Below are 15,515 nucleotides of genomic sequence, written 5' to 3'. Positions count from 1 at the left end.
ATACATACAGATCATCTACCTTGACATACACATACAAAGGTGAATTGGTTTATATAACATGTAACATTCTGGCTTCCCCAAAGTCAATGGCAAAGCGTTTTTTTACTTCAATGAAAGAAGGGTTTTACCAAATATTCCTAAACTGTACTACATCTTCTTTTCAACGTGACAAATTATTGCTTAATATTAATATATATTTTCATAATTAGAAATTTAGTAGTATATCATAATGGCCAACACGAAGATTTTGGGCATTGTTCCAGTAGATATCTCAATCATACAATAAGATCTGAACCTTCCCTTTTTCCTTCCTCTCACTCATCTTCCAGGAGGACTCCACTTGGTTATTGAGGAGTCTTCATGGGTTTCTCAGAGTCATTCAGACTAAACCTGGATATTTAATTTTAAATAATTTTATTTTCATGCTGGTACCAAATAGCCATTCTTTACAGAATAGATAAACACAACCTAAATCTTAAAAAAATCTTGTAGAAAAAACCCAAATTAATAATACACACTGGTGCATCAGAAACATACCATTTCGGGAATAGTCTGAAGAGTTTTAACAGTCTTTAAAATCATGCTTCCCAGCAATTTGAAATCATTGAGTTTCATGTACCCAAGTTCTTCTCCCAGGATTCTCAGATATGCTCTTCCTTCCGGAGCTTCCTTGTTGCCCAATTCTTTTATCAATTTTTCAAGGTTAAGCATTATTCCTTTCATGACATCCTGAAAATTCAGTCAGAAAGTAGTAGAACAGATTTATGAGAAATCTGTAAGATCATATATCTAGAACAGTTACTTAGTGAATGTCAGCTAATCTGCACATGCACTTACAGATTTGTCTCCAGACAAAGGCCCCTCCCACATACAATTAAGAAAAAAACATTGTTAAATAGCATTAAGGATTTCTATTTTAGCTTACCAGAAGAGAAGGCTCATACACACTAAAGAGGGAAGTGCTGCAATTACTGTGTAAAGATAGGAATGCCGTGCTGCGCAGAGAATGTTTTCAAGCTGTACCTGATCGTGCTTGCCATCCTGGGAGTAACCAAAATAGTCAAAAAGCGCCTTGGAAACCTGCTCTGGCACTCTGCCATCAACCCAGTACAAGGCCTTGCTTGCAGTGTCTGGGAAAAATCCCTTCTCTCCAAACAAAGCTTCCAGTGTTGGTTCAAACCCCTTTCCATCCAAGCCAAGCTGAAATGAACAGGACAATGCAATAACTGAGTCAGTTTCCACACTTCTCTGGAGCTTTACAACAAACAGACTTTCTGGGGAACAAACAATGCATTTAAAGCGTGTCCTACAGGTCTATGATTCTTAAGGGCAGATATGGAATACTAGGTCTTACAACTAATTTTATCTCTGTGGTGAGGTCCAACAAAAAACCTACACATAGGCTGTATCTCACTTAAAATCTACTATGAGTAATTCAGTGTGCCAGTAATGAAGTCAGTTTGTTACAGATGGGTTCATTTTACCCTAGCTGAGGCCTTTAATAACTCCAACAGGGTCGTCCATCCAGTCAGTGGCAAGTGACATCACGTAACGGATGGCTTGCTCTAAAGCCCATTGAGATCAAATGAAAGTCCCCTTGTAAGCATAGTGATCTTTAGATCTCTTCCAAAGCTTGTAAAAACAATACATTATTCAGAATAATTCAAAGAAAACAGAAATGAGAAAGAAAACAGCTGAATACTAGCAAAAGTTTTTGATAATTGTTGTACCTCAAAGATATCGCTTGGGCCAAATCCATACACATTCAGGGTGGTTTTTAGCATAGTCTCTTTAGGAACATAGCCGTTTGGATCAAATACCACATTTCCCTCTACTTTGGCAGAGACAGGATCGACTCCAGGTACAGAAACTCTTTTGGAAATCTGATAATTTTGTGAGAATTTTCTGAAATCTTTGGCTGTTGGAACCTGGTTTCCTTTCAGAGCTTCTTCAACTCGGCTTTTTAGACTAGGAAAGAGGATAGCAATGCAAATATGATCAGTATAAATTCCAAAAACCCATTTAGTCTTAGTTGAGGGATTTCTTGTGTCACTTGCAGACATTCATACAACTGAGGTGATTGTAAATGGCTAGCTCTCTGCACATATTAACAGTAAAATAAGACTTAAGGTAAAGACTGTAAGCCGGCACTGCTCTGACAAAGCCATAGATTTACTCAGCTGATGTGCTTGTTCAAAGAAAGAAAACAAAAAACCAAGCGAAAAAAGATCTGCTAAATAACTACCACTGCAATTATGGTCAGAACTTTGTTCTTCCTAGGAGACCAGTATATAACTATATTTTACTTACTCTTCAATGCCTACTTCTTCAGAGTCTAGGATGTTGGCAATGTGTGAGGCAATAAAGCTTTTCACTTGCTCGTTCTTCTCCTTTGTGAGGACTCTCAAAATCTTTGCGAGATCACTTGGGGAAGGATTTTTCATCAGTATGAGATAAGCTGCTAGACGTTTGTCTGTAGGTGCATCCCCTTCTTGGAATGCTTTCAGAAGTGCTGAACGGTCCTATATAAATAGAGAAAGGTTTGCACTGATGAGCTGGCTACTAGATGATACTGCTGAACTCTTTTGGGAATATATAGGGTGAAATGATTTCCAGGATGTAATTTCTTCTGGAACGCATAACTATATACTTTATTTCTATAACTGACCAAAAATGTTTCACTGAAACTATTTTGATAAAGTTTCTTTTGATAGAAAATATCATAGAAATTATGGTTTTATTAAAACTGATTTTCTTATCCTATATCTGGCAGGTAACTTTTTTGTTTAGAATACAGAGTTTTGATTGTTGGGAATCAGAAGTGTTCTGCTCTGCAGATAAATTCTCAAATTTTGGAAAAAAGATCATTCAATTTAGGAAAAGAAGGTGATCAAAATCTTCTGCTGCAGGAAAATTAAAAACATAGTTTGAAAATAAATAATAAATTAAAAAATTAAATGCTTTAAATTAAACTGAATCTGAGGACGTGAGCTGCAGGTATTTCCAGGCTCCAAGACTTGTTAAGCCTTGTCTGGAAACAAGAGCATATCTCTTAGAGTAGAAACTTGTTGATATTGAAACTATTTCACTACACTAAGCTGAAGCGTTCTGTATAATGACACCCATTCTGTAGGAGATGCTTTAATGTCACTGTAATGTAAACATAAATCTAACCAGTGCTATTAATAACAATGACAATAAAATGCCAGTATAAAATAGGGACCTGATTTTTTCTTAGTTAAATCCATTTAAACCCGGAGTAATTCGTTAGTTAAAACCACTTTTAAATAAGTAGAACTCTATCTAAGACACTCTAAAAGGAACCGATCCAAACTTCCCATTTAAACTGAGACTATCTATACAAAGCAACTGCACCTCAAAGAAGCAACACCCACTAAGTCAGAAGGCTGCAGAACTTCTCAGATATGTGTATGGAAACTAAACCAACTAAAGGAGTTCTAAAAAAGCTGGAGACAGCTAAAAGGGAGATAGAAAAACTATGAAATAATGGGAATGGTTTTGCATATTCAATAACTTCTGTGAACAGTCAAGGTGAACTGAAGACAGTTTATGCTGGTTCTTGTGACCCAATTTACCTCTTCAGTGATAGTCATTTTCCTGAATGCCTGGATGGCTGCTTTCTGAACTGAAAGTGATGCAGCTTCATTTCTGATACATGTCTTAAGAAAAGATTTCAGGTTGGGTTTAGCTTTCTCCATTACTGCACCCATGTTTCCAATAGCCTGTCAGTGATGAAAACACAGAAAGATGACAAACTTTTTTTCTCCACCAAGAGCAGAGTAATATATGCGCTGCAATTTAAAATAATAGCCTGCATAAAGAAAGAAGGAAATAAAAATACCCGAAGTGTGAGGTATGTGAGTTCATCTTCCCCAGAACAATCAGTGCCAAGCAGTGATACCATGAAGTCTGCAACATCTGTTATTTCCTCTGTCACAATCATCTTCTCATTGTAGAACCTAAAGAAATAGAGAAATACATTAGAAACGAAAGGAGAAAATGGGAAATGTCTATTTTTTTTTTTATTCCCAAAGAGCAAATTCATGACAATAACAAAAAATCCTCAAAAAGTGACTACTCTTAGGGTTTACTCTAAGCATTATAATGTTTTCTTGAGGTTATTTTGTACGATTGCATGCTATCATTACTTACTTAGTAACAGAATGACTCAAGCCGTAAAAAGAAGCTCTACTTGGCTGATACTGGGCCATGTTAAGAATTTCCCGTATTCTTTTCGGAGTTGGAGAAGGCAATAGTCCCAGGGTATATGTGACCAGGTCTACCACAAGCGGATTCACATTTCCAGTTCTCAGTACTTGAAGGACTGCACCATAGCATTCTGGAGTCCCGCACTGAGTCAGGGCCTGAACTGTGATAGAACTGAAAGGAAGAGAGATGACTTTGATTAATTAATTCCCTGTTTGCAGTTTTCGCTGCATGTTGCATGTTTGAAATAAACATTTGACGGGTTTATTAAGGTGTTTGAATATAAATGACATATGCTTATGCGTGACTGGAAACAAATCACACAATTGCTTCAAAAAGAAGCTCCTTCGTTTTAGCTCCTTAGTTTTACAAGTTATGCTAATAACATGATTAGCTATGAACAACAAGAAAGTATTAACAATACTATCATTACACAGACATATCTTTTTTTTCTCCACAACAGACTTTCCCACAACTTTAAGTATTATAATAGAATATATTGAACCAGACTGGGGCTCTAGTCCCTCTACAGACTGAGGACATAAAGTATGCATAAATTGACTCAAGTCCAGCTAGGACAGAAGAGTAAGGGTGGGGAGTGGAGGGCAGGCTCAGACCAAAGAATTACGCCCTTCCATGTCTCCAAAAATCTCACTTTCAAAACCGTGTTCTTTGCTATAAGTCAGACTTGGGAGTTTGGAATTACAGTCATTGTCCTTGAGCAAAACTTCATGAAAGATATTTGGCTATAGTAACATATCCACAGGATTGCATCTGGCATACACGCTTGGGATGGTGGTGGGGAGAAAAAACCTGTACTGGGCTGTGTTATACTCTAATTTATAGTTCAGCTTCACCAATAAGTTTGGAAGATTTGATGGGGGAATGATCAAAACAATATTAGTTCTTCATAGAAGGCTAGAACTTTCAGGTTTGTTTGAATTCTTATACTGTTCTCATATATTTAATATTCAAGTTCCAATTAACAACAGAGCATTTCTGATGGAAAAATGTGAAATCCACAGGTTTTACTCTCTCTTCTTTATTTCTCTCTCTAGATAATTCTGATGATACTTATCTTTCTGAAAGACACTCTTTACATCTAATTAACCTCTAATTTAGAACCACTTGCAGCAAATCATCAACTTTAGAATGGATTTGCTATGACATTGACATGTGGTGTACTTGCACAATGAACTGTTGTAACATACCTTGAAGTTTCCATCATCTTTGGTACAAGGGAGCCAAGAGTGGTGTTATGTAAACTTCTAAGTCCAGAAACAAACTTGTAAAAGAGTCTTGCTCTCTGCTGGTTCTGCTGGGAGGCTGTAAGTTTCTGCAGTTCCTGAAGGGTTTTCAGAACAGAGTCCCCCTGCCTGGGAAATTTGGCATCTGTACTTTCCAGTGCAAGTCCCTTCTCTTCCAGTTCATCTAGCAATTAAAAAAATAGCATTCTTTATGTCTTTATCAAGCAGCGATGTTAAATTTTATCTTCTGTCATACATTCAGTATAAATATAAACTCTGTAGATTATTTTATATGATAACTGTTGAAGTTTAACAGCTAAAGGGTTTCTAAGAATAATGGAGTGGAATTTAAATGTAATTCTCCCAAAAGTTGAATAATACCTATTTGCATAAATTCTTTTAAATTTTCATGAAGATGATGCCTTAACACCTTTTATATTAGCATAGTTTGCTTTTGCAACTTTTAATAAATATATGTTAGGAGAAATATGTTATAACTAGGAATAACAACAGCATGTCAAAAAAGTGTGTTTCAGAACCAAATATATAGTAATCATGGACTGTTTACATTTGGCAGCTGAAGCTAAAAGTTGCATAAGAAATTATGGTTAGCTAGAAAGGGTTCATTAAACTAATTTCCAATAAGATTAAACTTATTTTCCAAGCAAAGTATAAATTTTTAATTATATAGAATAATTTCAAAATTAAAATGAAAAGACAAAGATTATTTAAAATTACAGTGTTTTTAAACTTTTCAGGTTTTCCCATTTTATACCCCAACCTTTTTCCTGACTAAATTGATCAATTTTCATTAAAAATTATGAATTGTTTTGGTCTCCTCAACTGCATCTTTAATTAATTCACCGTTTAAAAAAAAAATGTCCCTGTATGTAATCTGTATTTGTATTTTGTCCCTGTATTTGTATTATTGAGAATTGTAGCTATACCTCCATCAAAATTTCTGTTATTGATCTTTGGGGTATCTTCAAGCTTCAGTGTCTGGTTGACCTCCGTCATCACACCATAGCGATTTCTAGCAAACAAAGAAAAATTCAGTGCTTTAGCTGAGTCTAAGTACCTTTGAGGGGTCTCGCCATGCCTTCCTGAGAACAAAATGCATATTTGGGGATGAAGTCAGGGCAGAATGTGATACATCACTATTTAAAATGTATATTTATAAATAAAGGGTAATGATAAATAGTGAGCAACCTACTTGTATGAGGAAGGCAGAAACAGGTGTTTTTCACTGCAGACAGCATCTCTTATATGCCTTTTCTTTGCATCAATATTGTAATGACAGAACTGAGTGCTCCTTAGAAGGGTAGATAATGGGATGTTCTGTAAAATAAATAGTTTGGCAGTAATTTTACTGAATAGTATAGGAAACAGATACAGTTTTAAAGGCTGCCACAGTTTTACTGTAATATTAACAGTTACAGCATATTGGAAACAAAGGTGCATAACTGGAATCATTCTCACACAAAGACAAAATTGTGCCGGTACCAATTTAAGTCTCTTCACAGGCAAAAATCCCACTGAAATTTTCCCTCAGGCCTTATTGAGGTGTTTGGCTTAGTAGTTACTTCATGATTGATCCCCTGCTGCCTACAACAAAGGACTCCTTCATAGAAACCAGTCTGTAATTTTTAGAGTAGTTCAGGCCCCTCGTAACAGCTGATGCTTTTTGTAATTTCAGTCTTATTGCACAAATTTTAAAGATTTCTACAACAAGCTGTAGAAGTGGCAGAAATTATAAAATATGGTTTTAGCATGATATGAAATCCTAACTATTTTTTTTTTTTGAGGGAAAACACACAAAAGCACAGATGCCATGATACAGGAAGAAATCTGCCAATATTCATGCAAGTAATTGCATTTGATCATTGTGGATTAACAGGTAGCCTGAACAGCATATCAAACCATTTACTTTGGGCACTCAGAGCCCTCTCCTCCTGCACATCATATACACGTCAGGGTTTTGGTGGACTACGTGCTTTACATGAAATTGGAATGTTGAAAATTTTGACCCACAAAAATAAAAATTTGGATATAATCTGATAAGTTAACGTGTAATCAATAGTACTAACTCCATCCATGAAAAGCTCTCCTTTAAAAAATAATGAGAAGAACATGAAAGAAGGTAATTACACTCTTTCTCTGCATCTGTTTTTCTCTATTGACTGCCAACAAAACCACAGTCTGATCTAATGCAAGGGTGCAGAAAACCTATTTAAGCTTTTATAAGATAAACACAAAATTTAGTTGTGGTAGTAATTGTTTATTAAGTGATGTAGTGAAGAATGTTATATCATATAATTTTTAATGGTATACTTACTAGTCCCTTTACAATGGCAATAGGGCTGACATAATCTCTGATGGGACGGAAGTTGTCACAGGCTTTCAGGTCCCTGTTAATTGAAATATCTTCTGCAACATTTCCTTTTCTAGATTTGAATTCAACTTCACTGTCACACTTTCCATATACAGTATCCTGAAAAGAAGAAAGAAATCAGTGTCTTCGTTCATGCTGTCAGACATATTCTGATCTAGCTGAAAGGCACCCTTTCTCATCTGAATTTCCAGGTCTTTTGAAAATGATGTTCAGGAGTAACTCTACTAGGTGAGGTTTCTTCCATTTGTTAAGGAAATAAAGTGAATGCTTTCAAAACACCTACCATTGAAATTGTTTTTACATTTTCTACTGTTTCTGTTGGCACAAGTAGAGCTGAGATGATCCCTCTCTTGAGATTCAGTACATTCAGAGGTTCATCCTTCTCTGGATACAGCTTGACTTTTGTTCCATCCTGAACGCTGAATTTTAGCTCATGCCTGCCCCAGAAAACCACAACATTAGTATGAAATCATGTTAAAGCCATCCAGTGAAGAACTTGTTATCAATAAACTGCTGGGCTACAGCTAAAGCATCATTTTTGTCTTGGTCTATTATTATATACTATTCACTCTTGTTACTATTAGAGAGTATTGCTATTAAAGCAGCAAAATTCTAACGAAGCACATTCTGATATCACCAGACTACGTCATCTAAGGACAAGCAAATATCAAGAGCAATGGCCGGAAGTTGGAATTGCACAAATTCTGAGAGGAGATAAGTAAATTTTTAGAATGAGGTAATTATTAACTACTGCAATAGGCTACAAAACAATGGGAACGATACTCTACTAGTTGCAGTCTTTAAATAAAACCTTGATTGTTTTCTGAAAAACATATTTTAACACTGTCTCAAGTTGTTTTGAGATCTATGGCTTGTGAAACAAGATGGAGTGGATACTGAGGCATTGAAACAAGCATGAAGGTACACAAGTAAAACATGCACTGACAAGCACTAGAGACTAGTTGGGTGGAGGGAGTAGCAGCAATAAGTTACAAAAGCAGATAAGTAAGGAAAAGATAAGCTGCCTAGGTCATTAAAGGTCATGATAGGAAATCTGGACTTCAGTCTCAAATGCCTTTCTATTGCACAGTCTTTGTACCATGTCAGCAAAGGAAAATTATCTTAAAATGGCTGCACTCAGCCATTTGAGAATTTGCTTACAAGAAGGAATATTCCACTTGCAGTAATCTTTTAGGGGACTACCCAACAGTTTCCTGATGTAGATGATATAAATGACAAAAACATTCCAGGTGAAAATTCTGGATGGAAAAAAACCTTCCCTACTAGCAGTTGAGAGCTGGGCCAAGTTAACCCTAAATTATATCAGGGAGAGTTTTGCTGTGGAACCAGCTTATAAATCTACCATGATTATCATGAAATGTGTTCTATACCTGGAAAAACAGTCAGGGTGGACTGTAACACTGCAGCCTGTTCCATGTTAAGGCTACAAGTATTGATGATAATTGATATTGCTTACTTGGACATGGCATTTGCAAAGTCCTCAGAGTTCTTTGACTTTTTCAGCATGGCCCTTCCCTCAGTGTCAACACCAAATGTCTCCCTCAGGGAGCAATGCATTGTCCTCAGGATGAAGTGGCACAGCTGTGGTACCTCCAGTTCAACCTGAAAACACAAATATGATGTGTTTATCCTTTTTTCATTATCAAGTTTCCAGGATCATCCAGTTACAGTTTTGATAATATGGTATTCCTTGGGTTTTGTAAAGTGTCAGAATCACCCTGCTAGCAGCTGTTGGGAAAGATTCCAAAGTACTCTAAATAACTCAAGGTAACCAGGGAGAAGATATGAAAGCAGGTGTTTGCTTGGCTAATGGCATGGAGTATACTATATACACCATAAACAAGCAACTTAGGTTCTGAAAATTTATAGTACTAGAAAAACTGTATGAAAACTGATTGAGTCATCATTACACTGATCAATGTTTAGACTGTCAGAACAGTGTGTTCTAAATAAAACGTATTTTCCCCAGTTACTCCATTTCAGAAAAAAAACCACAAAGTGAAAGTTTTGGGCAAGATGGAGGGACATTGGGTAGTTTAATGGCCTACGGGACCTTTTACTCCTACAGCCCTGATGCTGGCTTGACTGTTACCATCAACAGGCTATCAAGTGGTCTTCATGGCATCAATGAGTTGTTTTAGTTCAAATTCTAGAATTGTTTGATGGCCATTGGTAGACTCGGCCTGGGAGCTAAGGAAAACTGAACTACCGAGTCTTCCCCCTCTCTCATGTAAAAGTACAGCCAGATCAGGATTGAAATGCACTGGCACAGTGGTATGAAGGACTTCTGCCATCCTCAGTGCCTTCTGTCTAGGACAGGGAGGGCTTAGTCTTCAGGACTCTCAACACGTGCCTTTCAAAAGAATGATCTTGTTTGGAAAAACATTGAAGGATGCTCCCCAGCTGCCAGCTCCCATGTTATTCAGTATACAGTCCCAATCGCTTGTATTTACTCCTCTTTCCCTACCTTGCAAGTGATCTTTGAACCGCTTCGAGAATCTGCTGTTCCCGTGATCCCATTTGATGTTTCTGCTTCATATAAGTAAACATATTTTCTGAGATGTTTAAATCTGGTTGCATCTTCTGCAATTGGGAAAACAAGAGTGCTTTTATGACTCGGATAGGATATGCATATGTAGATCCTTACAATACACGCTTAGTGTTGTGTAGCTGAAATGAATGCCACATATAAAGGAAGCATGAGGACCCTCCTGCTATTTCCTTTTACAGAATAGCTTTCAAACAAAGAAGTAGCGCCTTCATGTCAGCTGGATACTTTGAGAAGCATAAGACAAAACTTGTGGGGGAAGCATAAGTTTTTGGGGTCCACTGCGCTGTTTGATGAGATCTGACACTATGACCCCATCTGGCCTTCAGCCTTAGCCCCATTAAAGTTAATGACAAAAATGGAAGAAAACTTAAGATGTGGAACTGTTTTAAAAATGACCTATTGCTTCTAAATTAAACCAATCAAATGGTAGTTTTCAAATTGGTAATAAAATGACTCCTTTCAGCTCAGATTTTTCTGTCATAATTCAAATGCAAGGAGCTGCTTTATCTGAATCACATGACTAAGACTGAAAGCAAATAAACACAGAAAGAGACAGAACACCAAAACCAGCATTCCTCAATACCATTTCACCTGACTCTACAGAGTATCTTTCTGCCCCAGACTCTCCTGAAACACGATCTGCTCTAATTCACTTATTAGATCAGCACATTTTACTAGAGTAGACTCTTTTTAATGGAGATAAACTTTAGTTATATGAAAAGCATCCAGAAGAAGGCAAAAGCACTAAGCTGTGAGTAAGAATAAGGCAGGAGGAAGTATTTGCAGAGGTGTTTCTCTTTTTATCAAAGGAAGCCTCAAAACCTAATGGCCTTCCTCAAAGCGATGAATTTCACCTGTGTTTAATCTGTCCCTGTTGCTTTCAGAGGCAATTCATCTGTAATTTTAAACCCTACAAACAGGAATGAATGTGGTAATAGAGACACAAAAAAAAAAATTGTCTCAGTGTCAAATACAGGGATGCAAGATCTTCTTTTGGTGTCTGGAATGCACAATGTAGGCCAAACAATGTCCTCAATTACAATTCACTCCCATTATAACTGCAGGCATCATTTTAAACTAAACATATGACGATCAGGTATTTTAAGTGACTGTGTTAGAGCAGTTTAGATCTATCTGAACCAGAAGTTACTGTTCCCTCTGTTTAGACTGGGATTGTGACGTTGTTGTGATGCTGAGCGAAAAGCAATTTTCTAAATTGCTCCTCTGTGGTTATTTGTGACTGTCAGAACATATTAGAATCCTCATCTACTTTTATAGAAAAAAAAAGGTAAAGTCATCTCAGTGTAAACCCACATACACACCATCAAATCTGTATGATTTTGCCTGCCTATACCTGCCATGAATGTAGCTTACTCCTCTTCTTTTATAAAATATTTATGTCAGAGGCCAATGGCAATGTTACCTTGCCCTATACGTCACAGAATTGCATACTTAGAGAGGAGAACAGAATAGTACTATAAATCTCGTATTTCCTCCTTGGACTATCACTGTTATAAGCATTACACACTTTAATAGTGTTTTAACTGAGATTACTTTCATGTAGTTGCTAAACAGAATTAATATAATTACTACTAGCTATCATACAGTAATCAGCACCTTAGAAACATTTGAAAACTGAATTATCTAATTAACCTTAAAATTAACTGCTATAAAAAAATTCAACGCTATCCCTGTCATTTTTGGCTATCCTGGACTATAACACTGCTTAACTGTACATTCTCAGAAATTTTTGCAACACCAGTATCTACTATGCTAAAGCCAAAAGACTAATTATTGCTTCATTTCCTGCTTTTAAACAGAAATAAATGGAAAAGGAATAGGGAAATGATAAGATTAGAAATGCAAATACCAAATAATTTATTGTATCAAAAATACACAAGAAATTGGCAATGAAGCCCAGAAGTCTTTGAGTTGGTTCAGGCAGCTGAAATAAACCCAATTGCCTGGAGATGGTGCTAAAGCATCCAACAAGGGAAAAAACCCCTCAAGATCCAAAGGGACAAAGAACAAAACAACTCATTCGGTACTTTGACCCTATGGTGGAACATTATGTATCTAACCAAGCAGTCAGGGCCAGTCAGAGTTCATTATAAAGAGAGGGCATAAAGTCAGCATTTCCTGAGTCTTGACTTGTTTAAAGAAATTGCTGTCCTTGCTGACAGAGTTGATGATTTATTCTACAGGTATTTAGTTAGATAGCCAAGTGCAATTCTGTGGCTTTAGCAGCCACTGTGAAGGGTAAATGAGAAGTGAGAGTCAGCCCACGGTAAAGTGTAATATACATAACCTCACTGCTAAAGCTTCACATCTTATAAACAGGGATTTCTAGATTAAGGAATTTGCACCTGACAATTAAGAAATCAACAAAACAATGGAAAGTAGTTTCTTAATGGGAGCTTTTTAAAAGTTTAGAAACTTAATCTCAGCTTCTCCGATCTTAGAAAACTTTCGAAATTCTTTGAGCCAAGCCTTATGGATAATTAAATACCTAAAATAAATGGCAATAAAGACTTCAGAATATTGCCATCACTTTTGTTTCAGTTATTTCAGAGGAAGAGATTTATGGAATAGGAAAAGTCAAGCTTTGAAAGATGTATTCAGTTAATATAGCGACATAAGATAACAAAAGCAGATGCAAGAAATCAGTTACTTGAACATCCTGGATTTCCACTTTCAGGCGTTTCTTCTTCTGCAAAGAATAAAACCAAGAATTAAAAGCTGGAAAAGCAGTTCATAGCTATAAAACAAGGGCTATGGAAATATAAATGGAAATACTACATTTTCATTGCAAGACCTTTTTAATTCATACCAACTTTTGGTGTAGTATGGCACACTGATGTAAAAAACAAAGCTACTATTAACATTGACAGTACAGAGTCAAATCTAAAGGGAGTTACAGTAGTTGCCTTGATATTGTGAACTAAGATACCAGAATAGGATCTTTGAGTCACTAAATTAAATTACTTTGATTTAAACTGAGAAGGATCAGATTCTAGGTTAACAAGTATTTTTAAAAGGCCTATGTTACGTGAAATAGAAAGTTTATAAATGATGGGCACAAAATGTAGAAGTAGACACATGAAATGTACCATATAACACAGATTTGTTTAAAATTTCAGTCTATTTGAGCACACAAAAATACCGCATAATGGATGAATGGCTATATTTTGCTTTTTATACATTTAAAAAAGGACAACTTTGACGATTAATACTACAATTCTCTGCTATTAAATCTTTTCTGAATATTGAGAGTTCATTCTTTGGAGGAAAAGAACACTGATTGGAAGCCTATTCAAGTTAAGAAGAATCATTTGCTCCAATCTGTTTTAGTATGTCCCATATGACTCTATTTAAAATAAAATAAAATAAAATAAATAAAATAAAATATAATCTAGTAAATTTGCTGCATTCATTTGATGGTATGTCATTCTTTGGGATATCACATGTGAATGCCAGCACTTTTCACAATATTCTCTGCACACGTTCCAAGTTTTCATTCTGGGAATTCTAAGGTTGACCACTCTATAGAAATAGAGTGTAACATTAGTTACAGTAACAGCAATAGCAACAGTAATACTACTATTACTATTACAATAGTAACAGTATATAACATTATTAATAACCATTAGAAACAAGTGCATCCTTTAAAATTGTACAACATCAGTGAACAACAGAATATTGGTTCAAGAAAGGTGTATTTATGATGAATTCGATCTGCATATAAAACCAGACCTGCATAATTGGCTCCAAACTCACTTTCCTCCTTAAGGTTCCTGAAGTCTTAAGTAACACGACAGTGTCAGCTTCTAAAAAGCCACTTCTTGGGAAGCAAGGATAGCTCACTATCCACAGCACCATATTGATCTAGGCTGTCTTTTCTAATCATAGGAAAAAAAACTTTACTGGCCTGCTTCTTTTACTACTACTACTGATGACTACGTCACTTTAACACAAAATTGTATTTCAAATGTCAGTATTGCCAGCCAAATACATTTTGCTTTATTGCTCTCTGTCTTCACATTTGCCACAAAATAGGCTAGCAACAGCTGGGACAAGTCTATATGGTATCTCCGAGCTACAGCATCTCCATGGGGGTTTAAAAGGACAGCATTACTGAAAAACTATTAAGTCAAAATAAATTATGTGAATTCCTTACAAGTTGCAAAATACATTAAATCTGATCAAAAGACACCAGGCGACATTTGTGACTTTTTCTACGTAGGGATCCTCCTATGATTGCCCAGTCCTACAAAGGGAAGAGATGGTATCTTTGCCACACTTACCCTAATTCTATAAGCCATTGTCCTGTTGATTTTTGCATTATTGTTGTTTTAACGGGTTCATAAATAAAGCAGCAGAAAGCACTATCATAAAAGGCAGTACTTACGTGTGAGAACACCACTGCTGAGCAGCAGCAAGAGCAGCAAGAGCTGCACAGGGCCCATGGTGAGCCCCGAACCCTCTTGCTGCTCTTTCTTTTCCTCTGTTTTTCCTTCCCTCCTCTCTTCACCTCTTCCCTACCGCCTCAGAGGGAGAATGAGCCTTCTGAATTGGACCTCCATTTATATAGTCTGTAGCAAGCAGCTGAGGCAAACGGTTTAGAAAGCTCGGAGCAAATTGCCAAAGGTCCAAAGGTGAGAGTCCCAGATCCTCACTGCGCTCCAGACAATGCTCTGCTTTGGTTGCTGGGAGTCCCTGAAGGCAGAAGACTGAGCATATACTGGAGATAAGTCGCTCTTCCAGTTCATTGGTTTTTTTCTTTAACAGAGTTTTAAAAGCAAAAATCCCTCAGCTACAGACTCTAACAATGTATTCAAATAAATTTCCCACATCTACATAGGAATGATTACAATGCATTAATTATAGCTGGAAGTAATGATCACTGCAGCATGCTTTCAGTATAGATGTTGAGAAGCTTAAGGGTATGAGTACTTGAGAAAATTAGAGTATTGTGCAATTTGGACATCTTCCCTTTACATGCAGGAGAATGAAAGTTTAAGATTTTTTTTCCTTTGTTGTACCAAAATTTGTCATATACTTTTCTAAAAATAATTTT

General features: G+C 36.4%; 1 protein-coding gene across 1 annotated transcript in view; it reads right to left on the bottom strand.

The window, feature by feature from the left end:
* Positions 1-15,008, bottom strand: part of APOB (apolipoprotein B) — a 38,126-nt gene extending 23,118 nt beyond the window's left edge. The window contains exons 1-16 of the mRNA XM_076332703.1: positions 14,847-15,008; positions 13,110-13,148; positions 10,355-10,470; positions 9,344-9,489; positions 8,150-8,303; positions 7,810-7,965; positions 6,688-6,812; positions 6,422-6,507; positions 5,439-5,658; positions 4,174-4,401; positions 3,863-3,980; positions 3,597-3,743; positions 2,311-2,522; positions 1,731-1,968; positions 1,024-1,200; positions 538-729 (exon numbers count right to left, since the gene is read on the bottom strand). Of these exons, the coding sequence (XP_076188818.1) occupies positions 538-729; positions 1,024-1,200; positions 1,731-1,968; positions 2,311-2,522; positions 3,597-3,743; positions 3,863-3,980; positions 4,174-4,401; positions 5,439-5,658; positions 6,422-6,507; positions 6,688-6,812; positions 7,810-7,965; positions 8,150-8,303; positions 9,344-9,489; positions 10,355-10,470; positions 13,110-13,148; positions 14,847-14,904 (2,412 nt within the window). The 5' untranslated portion in view covers positions 14,905-15,008. The remainder of the gene's footprint in view (positions 1-537; positions 730-1,023; positions 1,201-1,730; positions 1,969-2,310; positions 2,523-3,596; positions 3,744-3,862; positions 3,981-4,173; positions 4,402-5,438; positions 5,659-6,421; positions 6,508-6,687; positions 6,813-7,809; positions 7,966-8,149; positions 8,304-9,343; positions 9,490-10,354; positions 10,471-13,109; positions 13,149-14,846) is intronic.
* Positions 15,009-15,515: the final 507 nt, after the last annotated feature.

The sequence above is a fragment of the Aptenodytes patagonicus genome, chromosome 3, assembly GCF_965638725.1.
Source record: "Aptenodytes patagonicus chromosome 3, bAptPat1.pri.cur, whole genome shotgun sequence".
Taxonomy (NCBI): Eukaryota; Metazoa; Chordata; class Aves; order Sphenisciformes; family Spheniscidae; genus Aptenodytes; species Aptenodytes patagonicus.
Note: the sequence above shows the minus strand (reverse complement) of the source record. Positions and strands in the feature narration are given on the sequence as shown.